Source organism: Hippopotamus amphibius, chromosome 14 (assembly GCF_030028045.1).
Source record: "Hippopotamus amphibius kiboko isolate mHipAmp2 chromosome 14, mHipAmp2.hap2, whole genome shotgun sequence".
NCBI classification, from domain to species: Eukaryota; Metazoa; Chordata; class Mammalia; order Artiodactyla; family Hippopotamidae; genus Hippopotamus; species Hippopotamus amphibius.
The window spans coordinates 16,463,820-16,491,793 of record NC_080199.1 but is presented as its reverse complement, the minus strand read 5'-3'; the positions used below and the strand labels follow the sequence as shown (position 1 = coordinate 16,491,793).

The 27,974-nt window shown below is 43.8% G+C and overlaps 1 protein-coding gene across 1 annotated transcript in view; it reads left to right on the top strand.

Moving 5' to 3' along the window:
- The window catches only part of LOC130835551 (ATP-binding cassette sub-family C member 4-like), a 201,615-nt gene that overhangs the window by 41,027 nt on the left and 132,614 nt on the right, over nucleotides 1-27,974 (top strand). The window contains exons 10-15 of the mRNA XM_057707189.1: nucleotides 488-577; nucleotides 2,218-2,409; nucleotides 16,998-17,092; nucleotides 17,319-17,405; nucleotides 23,814-23,910; nucleotides 27,251-27,454. Of these exons, the coding sequence (XP_057563172.1) occupies nucleotides 488-577; nucleotides 2,218-2,409; nucleotides 16,998-17,092; nucleotides 17,319-17,405; nucleotides 23,814-23,910; nucleotides 27,251-27,454 (765 nt within the window). The remainder of the gene's footprint in view (nucleotides 1-487; nucleotides 578-2,217; nucleotides 2,410-16,997; nucleotides 17,093-17,318; nucleotides 17,406-23,813; nucleotides 23,911-27,250; nucleotides 27,455-27,974) is intronic.

Below are 27,974 nucleotides of genomic sequence, written 5' to 3'. Positions count from 1 at the left end.
TTAGCGGAGATTTCAAATTATTAAAGAGCCAGGCATGCCAGGTACTTATGCTGCCACCTTGTGGAGATGAATGAGATAGTTTAAACCAAGGGTCAAGATGCAAACTTATAAATGATTAAAACCCTCCCATACTGAATAATTTATCAAATACATTATTTTAATAATCTAGTGTGTATCATTCAGTTTGAGTTTCAAGCAGGTGCCTTGTCATTTCTACTCCTTAAATTCTGTGGGTGTCTAGAGCTGTGTCTTTGTGGAAATCTGGTAAAAGAAGGAGCCTTTGTAAAGGCAACTAAAGCAGTTTCAATCCCCCAGAGAGATACAATTGGATGAAAAGGCCTCCAGGACACAGTATCCTAAAATAGGAAGGAGAAACATGTGGATTATGTTAGCATATCAATGACTATGATGTTATTTTCTCTACTTTCTGATGTAATTTGTGTTACTTTATTGAAATGGTTACATTTTTATGAACTTTAATTTGTAGGCGTCAAATACCCCAACCCTACAAGGCCTTTCCTTTACTGTCAGACCTGGTAAACTGTTAGCTGTGATCGGACCTGTGGGGGCAGGAAAGGTAAGTTATGATGCCTTTTGGCAGCTGGATGCAATGCCGCAGCCCCAGCTAAATTCTCAGAGTTGAGCCCAGAGCTGTGTGTAACACAGTTTGAACTGGGTGTTTCTAGAACAGCGTTTCTCTAAGTGTGCTCCATGGAACATTCGTTTTGCAAGAACGTTTCGTGGCCAAATAAATCTGGATAAATGCACATTGAGTTTTTCTACTTCGTGCTTCACGTTGCACAGTTGGGAACTGCTTGTCAGGAATTTGGACTTCTCAGTGAAGGAAATGATTCATGTGACAGCTGTTCAGGATGGACTGAGACAATGGGGACTTCTTTTTGTCACAGTGGCCCCTCCAGGAAGTCTGGAGGTTGTAAAGGCTCTTCCAGGAAGCTTTGAGCATTTCCTCACGTGACTTGACTTGGTCCCGTCAGTGCACGTGTAGTGAGTGTGCAGCCACGTGCTGGAGCTAAAGACACAGATGTGAGCAGGACCCCTACGCCCCTGCCTCCAGAGGCAACCAGGGTCCGGGGCGAGACAGATACGCAGGCAGGTTATTTCAGCCCAGGGTGGTGAGCGCTCTGATGTGTGGACACAGACACGCCACGTCTGTGTGTTGTTAAGGATTTGAAGGACATGTGCACGTGCACTTAGTCTCCTGTATTCTGTACAAAAAAATACAGAGACCTAAATGTGGGATGTATACATGAGAGGGTGATGATTTCCTCTGATGGACTTTTGCCCTTGAGACACAACTCAATTCAGGGTTCTTTTAATCATCTTTGGATATATTCTTCAAATATAGCTTTTTTATAATTTTTTTTTTTAATTTTTAAGTTTTTGGTGCACCACACAGCTTGTGGGATCTTAGTTCCCTGACTAGGGATTGAACCCAGGTCCTGGGCAGTTAAATCTCAGAGTCCAAACCACCAGACTGCCAGGGAATTCCCCACACATAGTTTTTTAAAAATTTTATTTTATTTTATTTTTTTGGCTGTGTCAGGTATCAGATGCAGCAAAGTAGGATCTTTTGTTGTAGCACATGGGCATCTCTCTAGTTGTGGCGCATGGGCTCTGTAGTTTGCAGCACACAATCTCTCTCATTGAGGTGCGCGAGCTCAGTAGTTGTGGTGCAAAGGCTTGGTTGCCCTGTAGCAATGTGGGATCTTAGTTCTCTGATCAGGGATTGAACTGGTGTCCCCTACATTGGAAGGCAAATTCTTTACCACTGGACCACCAGGGAAGTCCCCTCCACACACAGCTTTTTAAGAACAAGTATTTGTCAAGTAAGGATACCCAGATTTGGAACAATTGCATTAAACATCAGATGCATGAAATACACATCCTGCTGGGCTGCTCTGTTAAGGATGTTAACATTCTTAATTAGTCCTGGGTAAGGATAACACTTCTTTTGGGGAAACTTGGGCAGAGTCGATTGTTTATACTATTAATATTCCTTATCAGGCATTAGTTTACATTGACCAATAGTGTTATTTTCCATTTTTTTCTCCCCTCTGCCGGGTCTCTACTTTATCCTTTTCTAAAGGAAAGAGTTCTATCTTTTATCAAGCGCCCAGGGTGGGGACGGCTGTGCTGCGGGGCGTGTTCTGTCCTGAGTGCTGCCTGTTCACGTGTGTGTGTTGCCTTCTGTTTCAGTCGTCCCTGCTAAGTGCTGTGCTGGGGGAGCTGCCCCCGAGCCAGGGGCTGGTCAGCGTGCACGGGAGGATCGCGTATGTTTCTCAGCAGCCCTGGGTGTTTTCAGGAACTGTGCGGAGTAATATTTTATTTGGGAAGAAATATGAAAAAGAACAATATGAAAAAGTAATCAAGGCTTGTGCTTTGGAAGAGGTGAGTAATGACTTCTGAGTTGCATATACTCGAATTTCAAATAATAATAATGCTGGTTTAAACTACAAGGTTTGTTGAAAGTTTTTTTTTTTTTAATTTGAAAGATCTTTGATTGTTGCTTAATATTTTAAGCTGGTCTCCTGGGTAAATACACAGGCATATACGCTGCTGTTTCAATCCTGATGTGATAACAACACTCACAGAATGTCTGTTTTGGGGGGAGTTATTTAATTCTGTCAAGTTTCATTTGCTTTTAACTTCTATTTTTAATGGACAATTACAGAAATGTCTAAAAACAGCACAGTGTGATGAGCCCTCCTGCACCCCCCCCCCCCCCCCCCAGCTCCAACCAGGAGCAGCTGGAGGCCAGTCTGGCTGCGTCTCTCCCCCTGCCCTCTGTCAGCCCCACCCCCAGCCCAGACTGTTCTGCAGCAGATTCTAGACCTCAGATTAGTCCATCTGTAAACATTTCATTCGTTTTCCCTAAAAATAGGAAAGCCTTTGGGAAAAAAACCACCACATTATTTCACCTGAAAAATAACCCAAATTCCTGAATATCATCAACCTTCTAGTCTGTATTGACATGTTGTTAATCATCTCACTGAGAAATCACTCACCATTGGTTTGCATGAGACTCCATGTGAGGTCTGCCCCGTGCACTTGGTTGGTGCCTCCTTAGTCCCTTTCAGTCTATAGGTTTCCCTCTCCTCCTCCTCCACACAGCAGAAAGCAGGCACCAGACCCTCCCACCAGGAAGTCTGCTCAAGACACTGGACCAACCCCACCACAGTGGGCAGACAGCAGAAACATTCCATCCCAAAACTACAAAATGCACTTTCTTCTCAAGTGCACACGAAATATTCTCCAGGATAGATCACATCTTGGGTCACAAATCCAGCCTCAGTAAATTCAAGAAAATTGAAATTGTATCAAGCATCTTCACCAACCACAATGCTATGTTGGGATTTGCATAAAATTAGTGGATAAATGATGAAAACTGAACTTACCTGATAGAAGAATGTAGTTTGGCAAAAAGAAAGAAAAATTTAAATACTGTTAAATAGTATGGTACTCTCTTGGGTTATAAAAATCAGTGAATAATAGCATTAAAGGATGCCCCCTGGGGTTTGTTCAGTGCAGTCTGGACATCTGACTGTTCTTTTATACTGTGAGGAAAAGGCTGGGACAGACTCTGAAACGTCTGGTGCTGAAGCTTCCAAACCCACTTTTTGAGGAAATAGTAATTCTGCTGGAACAACAGCTTGACATCATAGATTGTATCAGGTGAATAGCATTTTAGGATGATGCAGACAAAACAGAATTTCTCATTTAAAGAGCTTCTATTTCCTTCTCCTGAGTTATTGTTAATGGGAGATTGTGCGTTTGAAGAAATGACGTCAAGTTAGGAATGAGCTAGATTTTTATTAAATGGTGTGTAGACTGTATAAGAAAAGAAGGGGGGAAGCAAATGTAAATCAGTGAGAGCAATAGCGCCCATTTATTCAGAGTCCACGTGCAGGTGATTTTTCTGTCTCACAAGGGCACATACACACCCATAAAACGGTTTAGGAGTTAATTCTTTGAGTGTCTTCACTGTTCCCATCCTTATTTTATAGTTGGTAAAACTGAGGCTTGGAGAGATGAAACAGCTCTCCTCAGTGTTTGCAGCTCAAGTTCAGATCCATTTCTGCACGACTCTAGATGCCATGATTTTCCATGGTGCTGTGCTGCCTCTCAACTGAGGAAGTTTGTAAGAAAGAACTTTTAAAAAGCAGATGATGGATGAAGGTGGAAGGTGGGATGTGGAATAAACAGATCTCAGGCATTTCCTCTTTACCTTAATCACGTCCAGCTCCTGATGCCCAGATCAGACTCCAGGGATACAGGCTAGTGTGTGGGTATGTGTTTGCAGAACCTCACATTTCTGGTGAAGCTCAGCCCTGTCTTTCTCCCCCACATTTGAGCATCTCTGGAGAAAAGCAGATGTTGGGCCAGTGGCTGCCATTCACCATTTTCTCTAGGGACTGATGCTTTGCTGCAGCCACATGGGGTGACTGGAGCAGTAACGTGGTCAGTGTTCTGGGGCTTTCCCCACCCTCGGGTGTCCATGCGGCACAGACTCTGGTGGGAAGGGGCCCTGCAGGATTGGGTTGCACAGTGATTCTTCTGTACGTGATGCGATGTCTATAAACATGGACACTTCTGCTGTTCTGCTGCGTAGTCGGGACATGGAGTCAGGGCCCCTCATGTCCATTCCCTCCTTGGCAGGAAGGAGGCGCAGGGCAGAGAAGTAGTGTAGAGCGGCCCCGGCTTCACCACTTGCCCAGTATCACTTTGGGCACATCCTGTTACCTACCTGGGCCTCTGATGTTTCTGCAGTAGAAGGAGGACCTTGAGTCAGAGGGTTTCCAAGAGGTTTTGAAGCTGCTCTGAAATGTCATCTATGACTCTCATTAGCAAGGGGTCAGCTAGGTCTTTATGACACCTGAGAACCACTTAATGAGTAACGAGATCCTCTACTTATCTCCTTATGGAATCCATCTGTCAATGGATGGACATGAGATGGCCACAGATAATAGTGGTGTCCTGCAATTATTTTGGCCTGTAGATACAGAGACTGCATGTGTAGTAGAAAAGTGTTGGCCTTTGGAGAGAAACAGTCCTGGGTAGTAACTCTAGGTATTTCTCTCAGTTTCCTTTCTTGTTAAATGGGGGAGGGGTGGGATTACTGTAAAAGCTACAGGCAATGCCTGTGAAATGCAAACTTGCCAGGGTTTCAGTAAATGGTAGCCATTGTTACTCTTATAGGTCTTCTCTCTACATCCATCCATCCATCCATCCATATAAATATAGTAAAGATTTCTCCTTACAGTTCTCCCTACCCCCGCCTCTCCCAAATCCTGGAGCAAAAAACAGGAAGAAAAAAACGCAACATTTATTGTATTACATACATCAATAACAACTAGATGTATTATACTAGATCTAATTAAACATTTAAGTTCATTGAGCTGAAAACAATTCTGTAGTAAAATAGGGAGATAAGATGTCATCACATTTGGCAACATTGATTCAGGCTGATGACATCAACTCTAAGGCCCAGGAGTCAGAAGGCTTTGGGATGGAGTCTCAGTTTCTCTATTTACTAGGGATGTGATTTTGGCTAATTGTCTGAACTTCACAAGCCTGTTTCTTCACCTGTAAAATGGTGATAATAATACTGTCAACCTCATAAGGTTGTTTTGGGGATGAAATGCACTAGTGATTTTATTTTATTTTGTTTTGTTTTGTTTCGTTTTAATTTATTTTATTATTTTTTTTTTGAGGTACACCAAGTTCAATCATCTGCATTTATACACATATCCCCGTATTCCTTCCCTCCCTCGACTGCCCCCCACACTCCCCGTCCCAGTCCTCTAAGGCATCATCCATCATCGAGTTGAACTCCCTTTGTTATACAGCAACTTCCCACTGGCTATTTATTTTACACTTGGTAGTATATATATGTCTATGCTACTCTCTCACTTCGTCTCAGCTTCCCCTTCAGCCCCCGCCCCCCCAAACCTCGACTTCTCCAGTCCATTCTCTGCATCTGCATCCTTGTTCTTGTCTTGTCACTGAGTTCATCAGTACCATTTTTAGATTCCATATATATGTTAGCATACAATATTTGTCTTTCTCTTTCTGACTTACTTCACTCTGTATGACAGACTCTAGGTCTGTCCACCTCATGACATATAGCTCCATCTCATCCCTTTTTATAGCTGAGTAATATTCCATTGTATATATATATATGTCACATCTTTATCCACTCATTTGTTGATGGGCATTTAGGTTGCTTCCATGTCCTGGTTATTGTAAATACTGCTGCAATAAACATTATGGTACATGTTTCTTTTCGGATTATGGTTTTCTTTGGGTATATGCCCAGGAGTGGGATTACTGGATCATATGGTAGTTCTATTTGTAGTTTTTTAAGGAATCTCCAAATTGTTTTCCATAGTGGCTGTACCAACTTACAGTCCCACCAACAGTGCTGGAGAGTTCCCTTTTCTCCACACCCTCTCCCATATTTGTTGTTTCCAGATTTTGTGATGATGGCCATTCTGATCGGTGTGAGGTGATACCTCATTGTGGCTTTGACTTGCATTTCTCTGATGATGAGTGATGTTGAGCATCTTTTCATGTGTGTGTTGGCCATCTGTATGTCTTCTTTGGAGAAATGCCTATTTAGGTCTTCTGCCCATTTGTGGATTGGGTTATTTGCTTTTTTGGTATTAAGCTGCATGAGCTGCTTGTATATTTTGAGGTTAATCCTTTGTCCGTTGTTTCGTTGGCAACTATTTTTTCCCATTCTGAAGGTTGCCTTCTTGTCTTGTTTATGGTTTCTTTTGCTGTGCAAAAGCTTTTAAGTTTCATGAGGTCCCATTTGTTTATTCTTGATTTTATTTCCATTAATCTAGGAGGTGGGTCAAAAAGGATCTTGCTTTGATGTATGTCATAGAGTGTTCTGCCTATGTTTTCCTTGAGGAGTTTTATAGTGTCCGGCCTTACATGTAAGTCTTTAATCCATTTTGAGTTTATTTTTGTGTATGGTGTTAGGAAGTGTTCTGATTTCATTCTTTTACATGTAGCTGTCCAATTTTCCCAGCACCACTTATTGAAGAGGCTGTCTTTTTTCCATTGTATATTCGTGCCTCCTTTGTCAAAGATAAGGTGCCCATATGTGTTTGGGCTTACCTCTGAGTTGTCTATTCTATTCCATTGGTCTTCCTTTCTATTTTTGTGCCAGTACCATACTGTCTTGATCACTATGGCCTTGGAGTATAGTTTGAAGTCAGGAAGCCTGATTCCACCAACTCCATTTTTCCTTCTCAAGATTGCTTTGGCTATTCGGGATCTTTTGCGTTTCCATACAAATCGTAAGATTTCTTGCTCTAGTTCTGTGAAGAATGCCATTGGTAATTTGATGGGGATTGCACTGAATTTGTAAATTGCTTTGGGTAGTACAGTCATTTTCACAATGTTGATTCTTCCAATCCAGGAACATGGTATGTGCCACCATCTGTTTGTGTCGTCTTTGATTTCTTTCATCAATGTCTTAAAGTTTTCTGCATACAGATCTTTTGCCTCCTTCGGCAGGTTTATTCCTAGGTATTTTATTCTTTTTGTTGCAATGGTGAATGGCAGAGTTTCCTTACTTTCTCTTTCTGCTCTTCCGTTGTTAGTGTATAGGAATGCAAGAGATTTCTGTGCATTAATTTTGTATCCTGCTAATTTAGTAAACTCATCGATTAGTGCTAGCAGTTTTCTGGTAGAGTCTTTAGGGTTTTCTATCTATAATATCATGTCATCTGCAAAGAGTGACAATTTTACTTCTTCTTTTCCAATTTGGATTCCTTTGATTTCTTTTTCTTCTCTGATTGCTGTGGCTAAAACTTCCAAAACGATGTTGAATAATAATGGTGAGAGTGGACACCCTTGTCTTGTTCCTGTTCCTAGAGGGAATTCTTTCAGTTTTTCCCCATTGAGAATGATGTTGGCTTTTGGTTTTTCATATATGGCTTTTATTATGTTGAGGTAATTTCCTTCTATGCCCATTTTCTGGAGAGCTTTTATCATAAATGGATGTTGAACTTTGTCAAAAGCTTTTTCTGCATCTATTGAGATGATCATATGGTTTTTATCCTTCAGTTTTTTGATATGATGTATCACGTTGATTGATTTGCATATATCAAAGAATCCTTGCATCCCAGGGATAAACCCCACTTGATCCTGGTGTATGACTTTTTTAATGTGCAGTTGGATTCTGTTAGCTAGTATTTTGTTGAGGACTTTTGCGTCTATATTCATCAGTGATATTGACCTGTAATTTTCTTTTTTTGTGACATCTTTGCCTGGTTTTGGTATCAGGGTGATGGTGGCCTCGTAGAATGACTTTGGGAGTGTTCCTCCTTCTGCTATATTGTGGAAGAGTTTGAGAAGGATAGGTGTTAGCTCTTCTCTAAATGTTTGATAGAATTCGCCCATGAATCCATCTGGCTCAGGGCTTTTGTTTTTTGGGAGATTTTTAATCACTGCCTCAATTTCCATATTTGTGATTGGTCTGTTCATAGTTTCTATTTCTTCCTAGTTCAGTCTTGGAAGATTGTACTTTTCTAAGAATGTATCCATTTCTTCCAGGTTATCCAATTTATTGGCATATAGTTGCTTATAGTAGTCTCTCATGATCCTTTGTATTTCTGTGGTGTCCGTTGTTACTTCTCTTTTTCATTTCTTATTCTGTTGATTTGCCTCTTCTCCCTTTTTTTCCTGATGAATCTGGCTAATAGTTTATCAATTTTGTTATTCTTCTCAAAGAACCAGCTTTTAGTTTTATTAATTTTTGCTATTGCTTCCTTCCTTTCTTTTTCATTTATTTCTGCTTTGATCTTTATGATTTCTTTCCTTCTGCTCACTTTGGGGTTCCTTTGTTCTTCTTTTTCTGGTTGTTTGAGGTGTGAAGTTAGGTTGTTTATTCGATATTTTTCTTGTTTCTAAAGGTAGGACTGTATTGCTATAAACTTCCCTCTTAGAACTGCTTTTGCTGCATCCCATAGGTTTTGGGTTGTTGTGTTTTCATTGTTGTTTGTTTCTCGATATTCTTTGATTTCCTCTTTGATTTCTTTAATGATTTCTTGGTTGTTTAAGAGGGAATTGTTGAGCCTCCATGTGTTTGTATTTTTTGCAGTTTTTTTCCTGTAATTGATATCTAGTCTCATGGCGTTGTGGTCTGAGAAGATGCTTGATATGATTTCAATTTTCTTGAATTTGCTGAGGTTTGATTTGTGACCAAAGATGTGATCTTTCCTGGAAAATATTCCGTGTGCCCTTGAGAAGAAAGTGTATTGTGTCATTTTTGTTGGAATGTCCTATAAATATCAATTAAGTTGAGATGGTCTAATGTGTCATTTAAAGCTTGTGTGTCTTTATTTATTTTCTGTTTGGATGATCTGTCCATTGATGTAAGTGGGGTGTTCAAGTCTCCCACTATTATTGTGTTACTGTCGATGTCCCCTTTTATAGCTGTTAGCATTTGCCTTATGTATTGAGGTGCTCTTATGTTGGGTTCATAGATATTTACCATTGTGATATGTTCTTCTTGGATGGATCCATTGATCATTATGTAGTGTCCTTCCTTGTCTCTTTTAATAGTCTTTACTTTCAAGTCTAATTTGTCTGATATGAGTATTGCTACTCCAGCTTTCTTTTGACTTCCATTTGCATGCAATATCTTTTTCCATCCCTTTCCTTTCAGTCTATATGTGTCCCTTGGTCTGAAGTGGGTTTCTTGTAGGCAGCATATAGAAGGGTCTTGTTTTGTATCCAGTCAGCCAGTCTGTGTCTTTTGGTTGGAGCATTTAATCCATTTACATTTAAGGTGATTATTGACATGTGTGTTTCTATTACCATTTTCTAGTTGTTTTGGGTTTGTATTTGTAGGTGTTTTCCTTTTCTTGTGTTTCCTACTAGAGAAGTTCCTTTAGCACTTGTTGTAAGGCTGGTTTGGTGGTGCTGAATTCTCTTAACTTTTGCTTGTCTGGAAAGCTTTTGATTTCTCCCTCAAATCTGAATGAGATTCTTGCTGGGTAGAGTATTCTTGGCTGTAGTTTTCTCTCTTTCAGGACTTTCAGTATATCCTGCCATTCCCTTCTGGACTGCAGAGTTTCTGTAGAGAGGTCAGCTGTTATCCTTATGGGTTTCCCCTTATATGTTATTTGTGGCTTCTCTTTTGCTGCTTTTAATATTTTTTCTTTGTGTTTAATTGTCATTAGTTTGATTAATATGTGCCTTGGTGTATTTCTCCTTGGGTTTATTCGGTATGGGACTCTCTGTGCTTCTTGGACTTGGTGAATTATTTCCTTTCCCATGTTGGGGAAGTTTTCCACTAGAACCTCTTCAAATATTTTCTCAGACCCTTTCTTGTTTTCTTCTTCTTCTGGGATGCCTATAATGTGAATGTTGGTATGCTTAATGTTATCGCTGAGGTCTCTGAGACTGTCTTCTATTCTTTTTATTCTTTTTTCTTTTTCCTGCTCTGTGGCGTTTATTTCCCCCATTCTATCTTCCAACTCACTTATTTGTTCTTCTGCCTCAGTCATTCTGCTGGTTATAGCATCTAGAGTATTTTTAATTTCAGTTATTTTGTTATCCATTGCTGTTTGTTTTTCTGAGTTCTTATGAACTGTTTCTTGTACTTTCTCTATTTTGTTATCGATATTTTGTATCATTTTTACTAACATTACTCTGAATTCTTTTTCAGGCATTTTTCCTTTTTCCTCTCTATTTATTTGGTCTTGTGGGTTTTTACCCTGCTCCTTTGCCTGCATGATGTTTCTTTGTTTCCTCATGGTAGTCCAAACTTTTGGGGTTGCTTGTCCTGGCGATAGAGGTGTTTATAGAAGACTGTCCAAGCCCTAGACTAGTGTCCGAGTATTGGGTTCAACAAATACTAAGTCTAGGAAACACATACGTGTATAAGACACATAATTACTGAATCCCTTAGGACATAAGGCTCTGGAAAGACCTGACAGAGGAACCCCAGTATGCTATCAGATATTCAAAGAGAAACCCAACAGAAATTCAAAACCAAAACAGAACAAAACAGAAACAAAAGCAAAAACAAACAAACAAATAACACCTTACACATACAAACATTAATCCAGGGAGATTTTGTAAGCTAGGATCAAATATAAAAAAGAGCTAGAGTACCACCAGACAGAATGGAGATTCTCAGAGTGAAATTAGACAATTGTACTAAGAACTAAGATAAAGACAAAAACCTAATATTAAATGCCAAGGCGGTGTTTCATCTGGAGAATAGAGCAAGGAGTCTGAGCAGATCGATAGTGTTGCTTATAAGTATGTTAAGATAAAATAAACTAAAAATGGATGGAAGATGGGAACAGAAGAGCGTAGTGTGACTGGAAGTATGTAAATAAAAAGAAAGGAATAGAAATGTATAAAAGATAGAGATGAAAGGAAGGTATGAGAGATATATTGTCCGTACTACCAAAAACTTGGCTAGAAAGAGAAGTATACAAAAAAGGCGAAAAAAAAATAAAAATAGAATAAAAAATAGAATTAAAAAAATGTTATAAAACTTGTAGATCCCTTCAGAGTAAGATCATAATTAATAAAGGAAAAAGAAAAAAAGAAAAAAAAATCCAGAACTGATCCCAGAATGGACCAACTCAATAGAATTGATACTAATATTTCTGTTTCCTTAGAGTCTCAGCTGTAAGTGTCCTTCTACTCGCCTTGGGGTTTTTGTATTATTCTGTGACCAGCAGAGCTTCCTTTATTGTTCATCTGTAAGCATCGGTGTGTGGGGAGGGAGAGGGTACAGTAGTGGCTCCTTCCCCTGGGAGTGAGTGAGCAGTGGTGCACTGTTGTTTCAGTCGGGCTTGGAGGTGCCTGTTGCAGAGGGACGCTGGTGGCTCAGGTGTAAACAGAAAGTCTCAGAGTTGGGCCTCTCTCGGGGTTGTTTTTGTTTTTTTTTCTTGGCAGCCTCCCTGCTGCCGGTGTTCCAAGGGGTTTTAATCTAGCCCCGCCCGAGTTCCTGAGGGTACTTGTTATCCCTGAGCACCTTAGGTGGCCCACAGGGCGTCTCTCCACTGTCCGCTGCAGGCGCTGAAAGAGAGAGAGGGGTATGCCTGCGGCTCCTCCCCCCCCCCGCCCGTGAGCCTGCAGCCTCCAGCCGCCATCATGTCTGGGCAGCTCTCAAGGGCAGGCACTCCTCACCGTGGACCTCTTCCCTCTTCTCCTCTCGGTCCATCACCTTTCTGGCAACAAATTTTCTCACTCTGAACCAGCTCTCTGGTTCCCACGCTCCCACTCCCGGACCCTCTGTTCAGCTGTGAATTGATGTCTCGGTCCGGGAACGCTGAGCTGCGGTGCGGACCCTCCGTGTGTTTCTCACTCCCTCCCGTCTGCCACAGCTCCGCCACTTCACCTTCTTTGAGCCGTCGTAGATGCCTCCCTACCAGTTATGTCAGGATCCTTCTGGTCCTTTCTGGTGTCCGAGGTTGTCTGCTGGTGTTCATTTGGTTCTCTGTGGGAATTATTGCATCTTTTGGTGCATTCCCAATGCATCTGTGGAGAGGGATGCATTCCCCACGTCCCTCTACTTCGCTGCCATCTTTTTCTCGCACTAGTGATTTTAAAGTACCTGATTACTAGGGACATAACAAGGACTCTATAAATGTTAGAATGATTTTGAAAATAAATTAGCTCTTAATTACAAACTCAGCCAGTTTTTGGTAAAATCACATCCATAAAATGTGACCTGTAAGGAAGAAAGTATCTGAGTATTTAACTTCCATTATTTGAGTTGATATTTATGTAGGTGCTCTACACATAGTACATTATATAAAGCAAAAATAAAAATATTTTGTTACCATGACATAAGCAATATAGTATGTAACATTTGTCTACATGTTATCTTTAACCACTTGAAAGCTTGCAGGGCCGGAATAAAGATGCAGACGAAGAAAATGGATGTGTGGACCCAGTGGGGGACGGGAGGTGGGATCAATTGGGGGATTAGGATTGACATATACACGCTACCGTGTGTAAAATAGATAGTGGAAACCTGCTGTATAGCACAGGGAGCTCAGCTTGGTGCTCTGTGGTGACCTACATGTGTGGGATGGGGGAGCATGGGAGGGAGTTCCGAGAGGGAGGGGATATATGTATACATATAGTTGATTTGCTTCATTTTACAATGGAAACTGACACAGCATTGTAAAGCAACTATACCCCCCCCAAAAAAAAAACAATTAAAAATAAAAGAATGATAATGCTGGTAGAAACATGGGTGTACAAATAAAAACATGTTTAGGCAATACATTTAAAAGTATCTCATTGATAAATTCTGGTTTAATATTTTCCCACACAGATCACTTGAATTTATAAACTACTCTTGGGTTCCTATAAGCTTTCATGTCATGTTTACCACATTCCTGCCAACTTGAATGTTTTCAGATTGCCTTGACAATCATAGGATAATATGTTTATTGATAATTCCTCGTTTAGGTATAGAGGACTTTAAGTCTGGAGTTATTTTTGTGTTGTCTTCATTTCGAATATACTTCTCAGTCACCACTTGGGCAGCGTGATGTGAAAGAGCAAAAGGCTATGAACTGCCGTGAGCTTGGTTCAGATTCCAACTCTTCTGTTTAACAGCTGACTGTTCTCAGACCAGTGATGTAACCTCACTTAGTCTCAGTTTCCTCATCTGTGAAATGGGACCAGTACTTTCCATGCAGCTTGTTGTGAGGATTAGAGATAATCAGCATCAGGGTCCAGAACAGAGCTTGGTGCACAGATCTCACCCTCCAGGAGCTGAGAGAAGCCGTGTGCACGTGTACAAATGATGGAGCAGAATAAGATGGGTCGTTCACGAGAGATGTAAACAAAGCCTTAGGAACCAGCAGGAAGACACATGAGTCCAGGGTGGTTTCATGGGAGAGTGTGTTTGGGCTGAGCCTGGAAAGATGGGCAGGCTTGACAGGCTATGAGAGGAGGGTAATTCCAAATGGAAGAAAAGCTGTGAAGAAAGGCGGGACCTCCTGCTGTTTGACTCTGGAGTCCAGCCCTCCTCTGCCAGGGCCTCAAGTCCTGTCCTCATGAACTATTTCAACAGTTGTCTCCATGGTGTTTCTACTGTAAGTGTCCACCATCGCTGAAGGGCCCTTGATGAGCTTCTGGACGGATGGCATAAATCCAACCTCTCCATTTCCTAGTTTGCTTCTAGTTTGTGTGTCTTCTTTTCAGTGAATATTGGTTAAGTTTACTTTAGAGGAAAATAACATGAAAAAAAACACCTTCCTGTCAGTGGGAGGAATTGTAACATGTGCTGAACTCAGGCTTTTCCCTTTAACCTAATCAGAAAATGGTGGCTGGGAAATTAGTCTGACTTGGATTTTACTTCAAATCCTTTGAAATATTTTTCCCATCTGGGGCTGGTCCATAAATAGCTTGCAGAGTCAACAACACACTCAAAGTCCTCCTACCAGTCTCAGAGAGCCTGTTCCTTATGCCCTAACTGTGCTAAATGTAAGAATGGATTTAAGTGCCTTTTCTAAAATGTGGTTAAGATTGCTGTGCTACGATGTGGTGCTATTTTGAGAAGGAAACCAGAAAAACATAAAATCAAAGCATGAAAAATAAGCAGAACATTTTGCAAGGACTGTGAGCAGTGAAATGGAGGCCTAGTAAACTCTGTGTGTGTGTGTGTGTATGTGTGTATGTGTGTGTGTGTGTCTAAGGCTGGGAACCTATGTTAAAATGGCTCATTGTTTTTCCTGAAAAAAAAAGCAAGAGATGGTATTAGCTTCTGAGCTCAAGAAAGAAATGCGGTGCAATAATGATAAATTTTCATGACAAAGCAATTGTTGCCTTTCACTTGAGGCACCCCAGTTAAGCTTTGCGTGTGCAGGGAACCTGTGTGTGCCTGTGTGTCTTTGTGGCTGTCAGGGAGGGGTATGATGGAGACAGTGTCTTTCTTCTTCTTGTGGTGATGTGCTTTGCATGTTGTGATTCACACTGTGAATGGGGTCCCACTGTTAGACTCATGAGAAAATAGGCATCAGTCACCAGTAGCAAGTTACAAGCAATTCATGTCCTTTTCCCACATATGCAGGGTGTTCATGCACTTGTTTTGATTCTCACAGCATCCTTGAGTTTAGCGATTCTTGTTTCTGCAGCACATTCTATAGAAGAGGAAAACAAGACTCACAGAGATCAAAGGACTTATGGAGACTCCAGTGTGCCACTTACTTTCTCCTCAAATTTGCTAGAGACAGAGAAATGAGGGCTTCATCTGCAGAAAGGTAGTCTGTGTATCCTAGGTTGATGCCTGAGGGATTTAGTAGATAACAGACTCCTCCCAGACTCTGCTTGTCTATGCCAGGATCTGTCAAGTGATAATTATAGGTAATCTAAGATTTCTAATAAAATACTGTGTAACTTAAACCTAATTGTTATCATTTTGGGGATGTTCTTGTCATTGTTTTTCCCCCCCCAGGTACTCTGGGGAAAATAGACTGATCTATTTATTTCTTAAATAATATTCAAATATAACTTTTGATAGATTCCCAGATCCTCACGTCAAAACATCACATCCTTCTGAGCTTTGCGTTTTTCCTGTTTCCACGGACAAGCATCTACTTAATCCAGCTGATCTGCTCAGTGTCCCTCGAGCACGCTGTTTCTTTCCCTTTAGTTTCCCTGCCCAGCCTGCTCTTTCTGCTCCCATTTCTGTACAGACCTAGTCTGTCACTCTGTCACTGGCCTTAAGTATCACTTTGAAGACACAGGTCAGGTGTCATCCTTTCTCTGAAAGTAGGAAGCTGAGGCCAAGTTCAGCAAAATTGGTCATTTAAGATAAAATAAGTCCTGTGCCTCCACCAGGCTGGGCCACCAGCTCTCACGCTTGTGCCTTTAGCACAGACCTTCACACTTGCATATCCGGCTGCAAAGTGACATCACCGAGAGGTCATCTCAGCTTCTCTGCAACCAAAGTCTCCTAAACCTGCATCCACCATCTTCTCAGTAAATGGAGACCCTGTTCTTCCCCTTCTTCACGCCTAAAACCCACAGTCCTCCTCTTCTCTTATAGCCCACATCCACCCCATCAGCAGGTCTTACAGCCTCCACCTTCCAAATGTGCCTGGAGTGTGACCCTGTCTCTCCATTCCCACTGCTCCCACTCTGGTCCTGGCCACCATCATCCGTCACCTAGATTATTGCTGTAGCCTCCTCACTTGTATCCACCCTCACCCTTCCCACTGACTGTCTGTTTTCTGCAAAGCGCAGGAGTGATTCCTTAAAAACCTCAGACCATGTCAGTCCTCCCCACCCCACTCCCCCTGTTACTGGGAGTGACACCAGGGCTCCTCCTGCTCTGTATCTGCCCTCATCCCCCTCATTCTTACTCAGCTCCAGCTCTCCTGGCCTCCTTGCTTGTCGTGGAAAACCTTGGGCATCTGCCCCATGGCCTCTGCACTCGCTCATTCCTCTGTGTGGAGCCTCATCTCCAGGTCTGCGTGAGCCCCCTCCACCCTCCCCCAGATCTGCTCACAACCCTCTGAGCAGAGCCCTTCCCGACCCCAGTATAGACTCACTCTCCCTCCTTTACTCTCCATCCCCCTAAGCCGGCTTCCTTTTTCTTCTAGTCCTTAGTACCTGTACTCAGGTTAATTTTCTCTATTGTTCATCTCACACCATGGAAAGAAACTCTGGGGCTTTGTCTCCTCATGGCTGAATTCATTGTGCCCAAAACAATGCCTACATATAGTCCATCCTCAGTGCATATATGTTAATGGACAAATGCATAAATGTTGTGAAGAACTACAGAATGAAAAGAAATGAAAAGCTGTAAGAGGTTTTTTTTAATGTTCAGTGTTATAATTTAGCCACTATGAAATATAGCCATTGCTGTTGATCAATTATTTGTATGAAGAACTGATGCTCGAAGGTTACGATGACAGGAGGAGAACACATTTTAAATCTTTTTTCTTTTTTTTCCCTTTTCTATCTCCGTGTAGGATTTACAGCTTTTGGAGGATGGAGATCTAGCTGTGATAGGAGATGGAGGAATCACACTGAGTGCAGGGCAGAAAGCCCGGGTCAGCCTCGCAAGGTAAATGGCATCTCAGTTGCCATCCTACCCCTGCCTCCTCTGCAGCTCCTAGTGGAGGTGAGCATGCAGAACCCACTCACCAAGTGGGCGCTGTGTGAAGCAGGGGCTTGGGCTTTTCCATGGGCTCTTGGAATGAACATGGAATTGTTGGATGCCTTCAAGATTCAGAGATGAGGTCCAGGAAGCGTGAAGCGTTCTTCTCCTGACATCTCTCTACATTTTCTAGAGCCGTGTATCAGGATGCAGACATCTACCTCCTGGACGATCCGCTCAGCGCAGTGGATGCAGGAGTGAGCAGGCACTTGTTCCAACAGTGAGTTTTCTCCTATTTTCTATCCTTTCTGCTTTCCAAGAACCCTGTAGAGTTCAGGGCAGAGAGCTCAGGAGACGCAGCTCATTCTGCCCTGGTGTCCCTGTCTCCCCTCCCTTCCCTCCACAGAAGATCCATCATAGAGAAATACTGTGTCATGAGGTCAAGACAGGAAAATACAGGAGGTGCTTACAGTGTGTGGAGGCCAGTGGAGCCCGTGCTTTAGGGAGCTGAGGAATAGATGGCAAATTTCCCCCTGCTACTTGCAATTGATAACTAGACACTATGGGTGGATCCAGACCCCAGGAATAAGAAAGATGGTGTATGGTTTTTAAATCAGAGGATGGGTCTCGGGAACCTGGTACTTCACTGCCAGTTCTTTTCCTCTGTCATTTGTTTAAGGCCCGTTAGAAGTGAAGTTTTCAGCGTTGACATAGGGCTTCTGTGGAAAGGCCTTATGGGTTTATACTTATAATTCTATAGTTTGGAAATAATAATTTCTAGAATTTAAGAATGATTTATTCCGCATCAGGGTGTGGCTTCAGTTGTTTCATGTTGCTTCATGGATGCTTCCTAGAATTAATACCTAGACCCACATGTAGGGTTAACTTGAATTTGAAACTAGGAATCTAGAATCTGGCTGAAGTCCTGACCCTCACTTTGTGTGTCTGGAATTTGTTGGCAGTGACTCTTGCTTGGCCACCGAACCTCTGAAGCAGGACAATTCTGATGCTTTTCTGTGTGTAATGTGTCCTAACACACACTGCCTGATGCCTCTGATGGAGTCTACACTGGCCTCTTTGAAAGCCTCGTGAACTTGCTTTTTCTGAAGCAGCATCCACATCTACCCCATGGTTAGTTCCCTTGCTGTTGTTCCCCTTGTTAAAGCCAAGGAGCCCTTCTGGCTGCACTTATTAAAGCCCTACTGTGTGCACTGAGATCTATGCCCTTACAGATGTTACTGCACAAAACCTCTTGGTTTACCAAGGAGGACAGTGAGCCAGGAGAGGGGAAGGACCCACCCTGGGCAGAAAAAGGGAGACTAAGACGTTCGGCTCTCATTCCTGCCTCTAAGGAATGTGTCTCTACGTGGAGCTTGTTGAGACAGATGCCTGAGAAAAGCTCAGTATAGTCAAGGTTTAAAGCGTTTCAATACAGGATAGTAAATGGTAAATGGAAGCAGAAGTGGGCAGCTGTAGGCTTTCAGCTGAATTTCAGAAGCTCCTTGTGTGCTGGGCTTGGCAGGACGTGCCCTGTGGACCTGCAAGCTGGGCAGGGTTTGTGGATGCTGAGAAGAGAATTCAGTTCCTGTTGCTAAAGAAAGAGTAGAAACAAAGGAGTAGAGGTAGGAGGAAGCAAGGCTGTGAGAAGAACAGCAGGCATGTCCTCACCTGGAGGATGCAGGTTGTGCAGCAGAGAGAAGCTATTTGGAAATTCTCGCTGTCAGGTCCGGTATGAGTTTGCTAGGGCTGTGTCCATCCAGGCTGCTCTCACAGAAGAGTATAGACTGCAGCCTATAAATAACAGAAATTTACCTCTCATAGTTCTGGAGGCTGGAAAAGTCCAAGGCCCAGGTGCTGGCAGATTTGGTGTCTGGTGAGGACCCGATTCCTGTGTCCTTACATGGTGTATGGGGTGAGGGAGCTGGGTCGGTGCCCTTTGATAAGGACACTAACCCCATTCATGAAGGCTTCTCCCTCATGACCTAATCACCTCCCAACAGCCCATCTCAAGGACCTTCACAGTGGGGATTAGGTTTCAACATATGAATTTTGAAGACACAAACATTCAGTCTGTAGCAGGCTGTCACAGATGTGGGGTTGGGGGAGCAGAGCTTAAACAACAGAAATTCATTTTCTCACAATTCTGGAGGCTGAAAGTCTAACATCAAGGTGTGGGCAGGTTTCCTTTCTGCTGAGACCTCTCTTCTTGGCTTCTGATGGCATCTTCCTCACTGTGTCCTCACGTGGTCTTTCCTCTGCTCACGTGCACCCCTGTCTCTGTCCTGTGTCTTCATCTCCTCTTCTAAGGACACCAGTCAGATTGGATCAGGCCCACCCTAATTAAGGGTAACAGTTACTTCTTTAAAGGCTCTGTCACCAGATTCTTAGGTACTGGCAATTAACATGAATTTTTGGGGGGGAGGGGCAGAATTCATTCACAGCAAGTCCTAAGTAGCAAAGTAAAGACACTTGAGCAGAGTCAGCGTGTGAGAGAGAGATATGTGAGGAGCTCTGAGCTCTGGATGCTGGGAGCTGGGATTCCACGTCCGCTAAGCAGGGGTCGTGGGGCGGGTTCCACCAAAGTGTGTATGTACCTGGAGCTGAGTGTTGGGGTGATGGCATAGCTCTGCAGATGGATGGTGGTGATGGCTGCACAGCCATGTGAATGTACTTAATGCCACTGAGCTGTATGCTTACACATAGTTAAAATGGTAAATTTCATGTTATGTGTATTTTACCCCATGAAAAAAGTGCGTGTTAACATCGAAACTTTCAAAACACAAGAGAGCAGGACAGCTGACCTGTGGCATGGCCTCCAGCTCTCTGATCTGACCTGCCTTTCCCACCCTCTCCTCATCATGACTTGATGAGTTTTTCCTTAGAGAAGTGCCTTGTGGCTTCGTCATGAGTTCAGTGACAGGCGCCAGTGCTGTGACAGGGATTCCAACACCCCCCCCCCCCACCCCTGCCGCCCCTGCTGGCATCATGAGTAGCTCAGCCTCTCTGTTCCCACCACCCTGACCTGAACTCACACATGTCTGTCCCCTGGGCTTGTGTGCGTCTGCACAAGTTCCCCATCGCTGCGAGAACAGTCTCTGCAGGACACGGCATCCGTGTCACAGGGAGGGGAGAGCAAGGCATTCTGATTGCCAAGCTCAGTGCGCTGATCACAAAGCTCTCCCACGTTCTTCTTCAGACACAGCAAGTGTTTATAAGTATTCTCCAGGCTTTTGGGTTTAATGACCTTGGATGTACACGTGATAGAAGCAACCTTGTTAAGACTGTTTTTTGCTAATCAGAACCACATTCCCTGAGAAAACTTAGGGCCGGGAGCATGAATGCAATTTAGGAAATCACTCAGCAGCAACCGGAGAATGTTCTCAAGTGAGAAAATTAGATGGAACAATATGCTATGAGAGATGGTGGTCGTGTCAAAGCTTAGCCATGGGAAGTGTTTTGTATTACAAGTGAATGGATTACACTTCTACTTGCCATTAACCGTTTCCTTCAGTCATGAATATACATGTAAGGTTATTAAGGTTTGTGAGTTTTACAACCATGTTATGAATATTAAGTGGGTTCTATCACCTACAGAAGGTCAGAGTCCTCAGGTGAACTGAGGCAGTCTCACCTGTGTCCAGCTGTGCGTCCCGTCGTGTTTCAGCCCCACATCACCAGACCTCGCCTCCTATGTCACCAGTTCTTCAGGTCTGTCCTGATCAGAATCCCAGGCTGCTGTCTACACAGGTCACCCTTCCTGCTCCAGCCCTTCACAGACTCCCCCTCATGTTCAGGATGCAGCTCTAGGTCCTCAAACGGAGAATTAACATCTGCCACCGTGAGCCTTTCCAGCTCGTCCCCACACCCACTGGGTATTCCAGCCGTGCTGGCTTTGTGGGTGGTCCTTTCTCACACCTGTCTGCCTGTAAATACTGCTTCCTCTGTCCCAGAGCCAGGGAACAGTGCACCAGGGCAAAGAAGGCAGGTGGAAGATGGGCCCCTGCCTTTCCCTCCTGTTCCTCCAGGGGGAGCCTGTGCCCTTCTGCCTTCCCTCTGCCCTCAGTGGGTTTGTGTTGAACCATGTATGAGTTCCCCTACCCCATAAGCTGTGACTGCAGTAAGGAGCCTTAGCCCAGCATGTTCTGTCTCAGGACCCCTGCACCTGCTGTGCCTTCTTCCAGGGGTGTTTCCCCCAGACAGCCTCATGGCTCCAGTGTCACCCCAGCTAAGACAGCAGGGCCTACTTACTTTTCTTTCAAAGCAAACACCATGGCCCGATAGTGCATTTTCAATACTCGTTCAGTGTGTCCCCCTGTATGCGGTGCAGAGTATTGGCTGCTTTCTTGACCTGCAGATGCGGGTCAGGTGTGTGACAGCTCAACAAAGCTCTGCTGACTGAATGAATGGAGGTAGGGACTCTGTCTTTCCTATTTGTATCCCTTCTATCATGGGCTGTGTCCGCTCTTAACACACCCCGTATATAGGCTTACATATGGGATTATAGGATTAACACAGCCTTATATAGGAATAACAGTGAAGCAGCTTGTTGCTGACTCCATCATTTTTTATGGCATGACTTGGAAATCTTTGCTCTAAAAACTTGGAAAATAGAGTATTTTCCTAGAAATCTTGATGAAAACATTATTTAGGGAATATTCAAAGCCGTCAACTGATCACCTCATTGTGACTATTTGTATTCCCTCACCTGTGATGGAAAGTTAGGAAGAACACATTTTAGAACTTCTGGGTTGGTCCATCTTGGGCGCAGCAGCCCGTCAGGCTTGATTAGCATCCGCCTTTGGGGACTGTTGGCAGGAAATTATGAATTAAGGAGAAACAATTCCATTAAAAGCTTTCGTACTAAGTCTGAAGAGAGTGTTAGTCAAGAAACTTAGGTACAAACGCTGAACTAACACATGTCAGAAGGGAAAATGGACTTAATGAAGCCATGGTGTATGTCTCTACATCCTGGGCTCTTGCTTCTGATCATAGACCCAGTGTCCAGAGTGTCCCCTTAGGACTTTTCTATCTGAGTTCAAAGCACGTCTTTTCTAACTGAGTCCAAAGACCACTTGTGGATTAGGGAGGAGTGGAGAAGGGGGCTGTTGTTTACTGAGTGGATTGGTGCTTTTATTTCTCAGAACATGTGGATGAGTTGTCACTGACCTTGTTTTGAAATGAAGAAACAGGTTTAGTGGCTCGTCCGACGTTGTCAGGCTGATGAGAGGGACTGAGCTGCCGTCTGCTGCCTCCAGACTCTCCATCTGACTCACTCAGCAGGCTGAGCTGTGGTCCACGTTCCTGAGATTTGCTCTGCGAGGGGCTTGGGCACCCAGAGTGCATGCCTGGACCCTGCCTGTGGTCACCGGGGACCTGGACAGGCTACTTGCTTCCCTGGAGGGTTGTAGACCCTTGTGGGATGAGACTGGGGCTGAGTCCCTAGGGGTCTGCATTTACAATGTAGGAGCAGTTGGAGGGGTTCCTGTAAAAACACACTTAAGGTTGGATACTGAGGGGGGTTGTTGGGCTGCACCCCGCAGGCCTGCAAGGCCTGTACTTGCCCAGCTTAGACCTAAGAAAGAGCCTGGAGTCAGTGACAGAGGCACAAATGGTTTAATGGGTAGAGTGAGCTTCCGTGTCTGAAGCAAACCTGGAGGGACACCCCACGGTGTGAGGCCCACATTGGGGCAGGACATGGTGGCAGCCTTTGTTTCTGGGGATGGTGAGGTTGGCCCATGGGTTACCATGGAAACCTGCAGAGGGGCACGCTCCTCACTGCCCCTTTGGTAAGCATGCTGGAGGATTCTGATCTAAAGCTAGAACAGACATTAGCTGGGGCCTGAGTCTGTGTAGGAAGGTCAGTCATGTGACTGGGGTGTCGGTGCAGCAGGCACCGGGTGAGCAGGGAATGTACAGAGAGCAAGAGAACAGCCATCTCGGGTGGCCTCACCATACAGGGTCTTGGCTAGAGAGAATTACTGTGTCTTTTGAGCTGTTGGATGATTTCCACTGTGATTGGGGCCATTTGGATGTTGTTCTTTCATTTTCGTATTCGGAAGGTGTTCAGTCCTAATGAAATGCTTCCTGGATGGGACTGGGAATGTAGAGACTGAGGGAGGTCGTGCTGCCATTCATTTTCTAGCTGATATTATTTGGGAAGAAGTGTCTAGAAAATGGCAAATGTTACCAAGAATCTGTTAATTTTTTCTTGTTAATATGTACGTCATAAATCATAAATAATCACCTAGAAAACTGTCGAGGGAAAGTGTGCATATTTGTATATGACATAGATCCCTCTTCTCCCATTCCCACATAGCCATAAAATAGTGTTTTAGTCTGATTAAGTTTTGCAATCTCTGTATTGGTCAATTATTTTTAATTATGAAACGTAAATTATTGTTAAGCTGAGTTTTTGGGAAAAACAACTTAGCTGCTGCGTCTTTCACTGGACTGCTTTTTAGAACTTTTCAGTGGCACTAGATTCAAGTTTGCTGCTGATAAATTTGAGGACCTACTTGGAATCATTGATTTATATTTGTATTTATTTTGTATTGTTTATTTGGTATTTAAGCTACAGATCTTTGACTGCTGTGTTGTTTTGGTCTCACTATGTTTTCAAAATATGTGTTTTCACTTGGGAACACCCACATTAATGTGCTTTTGCATCCTGTACCTTTTACATTTGCAGGTGTATTTGCCAAGCCTTGAAGAAGAAGATCACAATCTTCGTGACTCATCAGCTGCAGTTCCTCAAGGATGCAAGTCAGATTCTGATATTGAAAGATGTAAGTAATTTCTAGAAGTCTGTGGAATTGCTAGCACTCTGGTTTGTTGAAGGCCAGGCCTCCCAGCAGGTCCCTCTCCTTGGATTCAGATTAAAGGACCTCTTCTCCCTCAGTTTTATGCCCCCTTCCTCCAGAGCTGGTATCCATGCTTTTGAGGATGAGTCCAAGTCATGTAGAAATGTCACTATTACACTCTGTGTCACATAAACCCTACAGTATATAAAAGTGCTACCAGAGTTACTCATTTATCACTGTTCTAACGGAATTTGTTAAGAACAATGATGCTGTCTTATTTAGAACTTTTTGTTTTCCTCTTCGACAACTTAAGTCAAAGTGTATTATTTGGAAATTAGAGATACTAGGACCTGTTTGTATCCATGTGATTGTCATGCGCAGTTTGCCTAAAGAGCATCTTCCATTAACACCAGGAGCGAGGTTGGGTAGCTGAGCACCCTGGTCAGAGACACCCACTCTGCTGGTCTAGCCAGTTGCTGGTCTCACTTCGCAGGTGTTTTTTTGTGCCCCATACCTGTGGGAGGCTGCGCAGCAGTAGGACAAGGCCCTGCCTTCATGGGGCTCCTGTTCTAATGGGAACAGATGTGACGAAATAGAGGGGTGGGGCTGACATCCTGGGTGCCTCCCTGAGGAGGTGGTGCCTCACAGGGCCTGAGTGACAGGAAGGTGGGGGCCACACAGACACGTGGGGGAGGGGGGTCTTAGGCGGGGGTCTTAAGGAGTGAGCTGGAAGGTTGGAGGAATGGCAGGAAGGCCAGCATGTCTGAGGAGCGTGAGCAGGGGAACATGGAGGGCGCTGGTCTCTGAGCAGTGGGCAGGGGGCCCGGAAGTGTGATGGAAGCCCTTGGATGGTCCAGAGCAGAGGAATGATGTGCAGGATTTAAAATATTCCTCTGATGTTCACTGGAGGGGTGACAGCAGAAGCAATTAGAAGTCTTAGTAAAGTTGAGAAGACGGAATTGTGGGCTCAGGCTAGTGTATGAGTTTCTAGAGCTGCCAGAACAAAGTGCCACCAACTGGGTGGATTAAAACAACAGGAATTTATTGTCTCACTGTTCTGGAGGCTGCAAGTTCCAAATCAAGGTGCTGGCAGGGCCGTGCTCACTCTGAAGTCTGTTAGGGAGAGTCCTCCCTCCCAGCTTCTGGTGTTCGCTGGCCTTCCATGTGATTCCTTGGCTTCCAGCTGCAGCGCTGTTTTCTCTGCCTCTGATGTCACATGGCCATTGTCCCCATGTGTGTCTGAGGCTCTTCTCTTCTCATAAGAACATCAGTCATATTGGATTGAGGGCCACCCTACTCTCGTATGACCTCATCTTAACTTAATTACATTTGCAAAAACTCTTTATCCAAATAAGATCATGTTCACAGGTGTCATGTTTAGGGTTTGAACATACCTTTTCGGGGGCCACCATTCAACCCCCAACACCTAGCATGGTTGGGGGTGGGGTGGAGATTAGTGAGGAGTTTTCAGACTTGGTGGTGGTTTGATGCTTCACTCCTTGGCTTGTTTGCCTCTGGGCCTCAGCACCTCTGTTGTTAACCCTTGTCTGTTCCATCAGGCCCTTGGTCAGATCCCTCACTTACCTAGTGAATTTCTGCCCTAAGAAAGACTGTTAAAATGCAGAAGTACTGCCTCTCTAGAAGCAGTTCCATGTGTCAACTCCTGTCCACACTTTCAGGAATGAGGAGATCAGGCTTCTCAAATTTGGGAGCAGTTAATTTCATGTTTGGAGGGGGTGACGCTAGTGCCTAAAACCCCAACATTGTCAGTATTATGAGCACAGAATCAGTGGGAGGCAGAATAACCTGTTTAGCCCGTCCCTAGGTGTTTTGGGGTTCCCTTATTGCTTCTTTTGAGGAGACCACCCTCAATTTTGCTACTATCAGAACTACTGTTTGTCCACTGGTGAGCACCCTGGATGAGTTCGGGTCCATCCTTACTGTTTGTCTGGTCCCTGTCTCACAGCAGAGAGGGGATGGCTGCCCCTTTGTCCCCTTGGAGTTGTCAGCACTTGGCCGCTGAATGAAATTGCTATCTTTGGACCCCTGGTTGTTTCCTTGAGCATCTTACAGATACTAAGTGGAAATGGGTAATTTCACTAAATAAGGTGTATGAATATTGCCTTCCTGGTGGAACAAGACACAATATATCCTGAATAATTATCTAATTCTGCAGTATCAGATGATACCCAAAGGCTTCACTGGGCTTCTCCCAGGGGACCGCCTCAGTGGATAGGATGAGAGGGGTCCCAGCTAGGGTCGTGGGCCACCTTCTTCCACCTGACCTGCCTTAACCAGAGCTGCCCTCCTTTGTTTAATTTTGCATCCTGGGATTTTTCTTAATATTTTGTTTGACACTGAGTGAATCAGCTGAGTCTTATTTCATGGAATCAGAAAATAGTGAAAACATCTGCATAGTATTTTATAGAACTTTGTGAGGGAGGAAAACTGTGCAATGATGTGTCACATGTGTTCAAAGAACATGATTAGCTTGACTATAGTTTAAGCAGTTGCCTGATTTGGGGAAGCCTGGTTGGCTGCTTGTGGTTGGTTGTTCTTAACCACTTGTGGTTGGTTGATTCTTCTCAGATCTGAGTGCATTGATTCTGGCTTAGGGTTTGGTTTGCTGGCACAGGCAGCCAAGGCATTAGAGCCACCCTGTCTCAATGCCTCTTTATTTAATTACTTTACCAGGTGGAATATTGAATTTTCAGTGGGGATCTTCCTGCATCTGTGGGGAAGTTGTAAAGACCATGAAGACGCAGCTCATGGGTTCTCTGTCCAGGGCTGGTTCCTCCATGTCTCACCCCAGTGGGGCACATGATGCTATGACAATGGTCAGCGAAGGTTTGATGAGGGACTCTTAGCTCTGCAGATGTGCTTGTGTCCCCCTCTGGGTCAGTCTTAAGTTTCTTTCCTGGAATATCCTCCCCAATGAACTGTCTTTTTAAATTCTGCTTGTCACATGATGCTTCTCTGAATTTCCATGTTGTCTAAAAATACTATACTGATACTCCCACCAACATCTGTGCGTTTTGCTTCCTTAAAAGCCCGTGGTAGTTATGTCAATGGCCTCCATTTTTAACACATGATCACACATTTCTTTCATGTCCCCCAGGACCTAACACAGGGTTTGGCAGAGAACAGAATGCTCAGTTCTGTGTCAAGTGGAAAGGAGCTAGATTTGTCAACCGGAATTGCAGACATAAGGATCATTGTATTATGAAAATTGTAATCTAAGACCAGTTAACTTTTCTTGATTAGTATTTAGATTAGATTAGAATTATCAAATGCAAATGCATTCCTCTCATATTCTCTATTACAGGGCAAAATGGTCACAAAGGGGACTTATTCTGAGTTCCTGAAATCCGGTGTAGATGTCATTTCCTTTTTTAAGAAGGAGAAGGAGGAGGCTGAACCATCTCCAATTCCAGGAACTCCCACTCTGAAGAATCAGACCTCCTCCGGGTCTTCGGTTCAGTCTCAGCAGTCTTCCTTGTTGAAAGATGCTGCTCCAGAGGACCAAGATGTGAGTTTCTCATCCTGCAACATGCCCTGGTCTATCTGCTCTTGGTGGCTTCATGGACCTTCTGTCTGCTCCGCTCACGACGTCTTCGATTGTCCCAAAGTAGACCCTAAGGTTCCAGAGCCTTATTGCATGGAATTGGTAGAATTAAAAGAGCATGAAGGCAGCAGGCCTGCGTGGGGTTCCCCTCTGGGTGTAGGATGGAGAATCTTATGGAGATCAGTAGTGGGTGTAGTGCTGTGAATTCCTGGGTATATGTTTCTCATGGTGATATTGAAATTCTTCAATTTACTATAGTTACATCCTACTTGCTCTGGTGGCTCCTGGCTTCCTTTATGCATCCAGAGGCTTAATGTGACGACCCCCTTAGACTGAGTCCTGCTGTGGCCTAAATTAAATCAGCTACTTTTCCTATATGTTGGAATGTTCTGGCACTGCAGGTGACTGATGGTAGTATTTTGCCCCATTGTCAGATGGTTTGTGATAGGCCAGAGGTAGCATGTGCAAAGGACCTGCCACACAG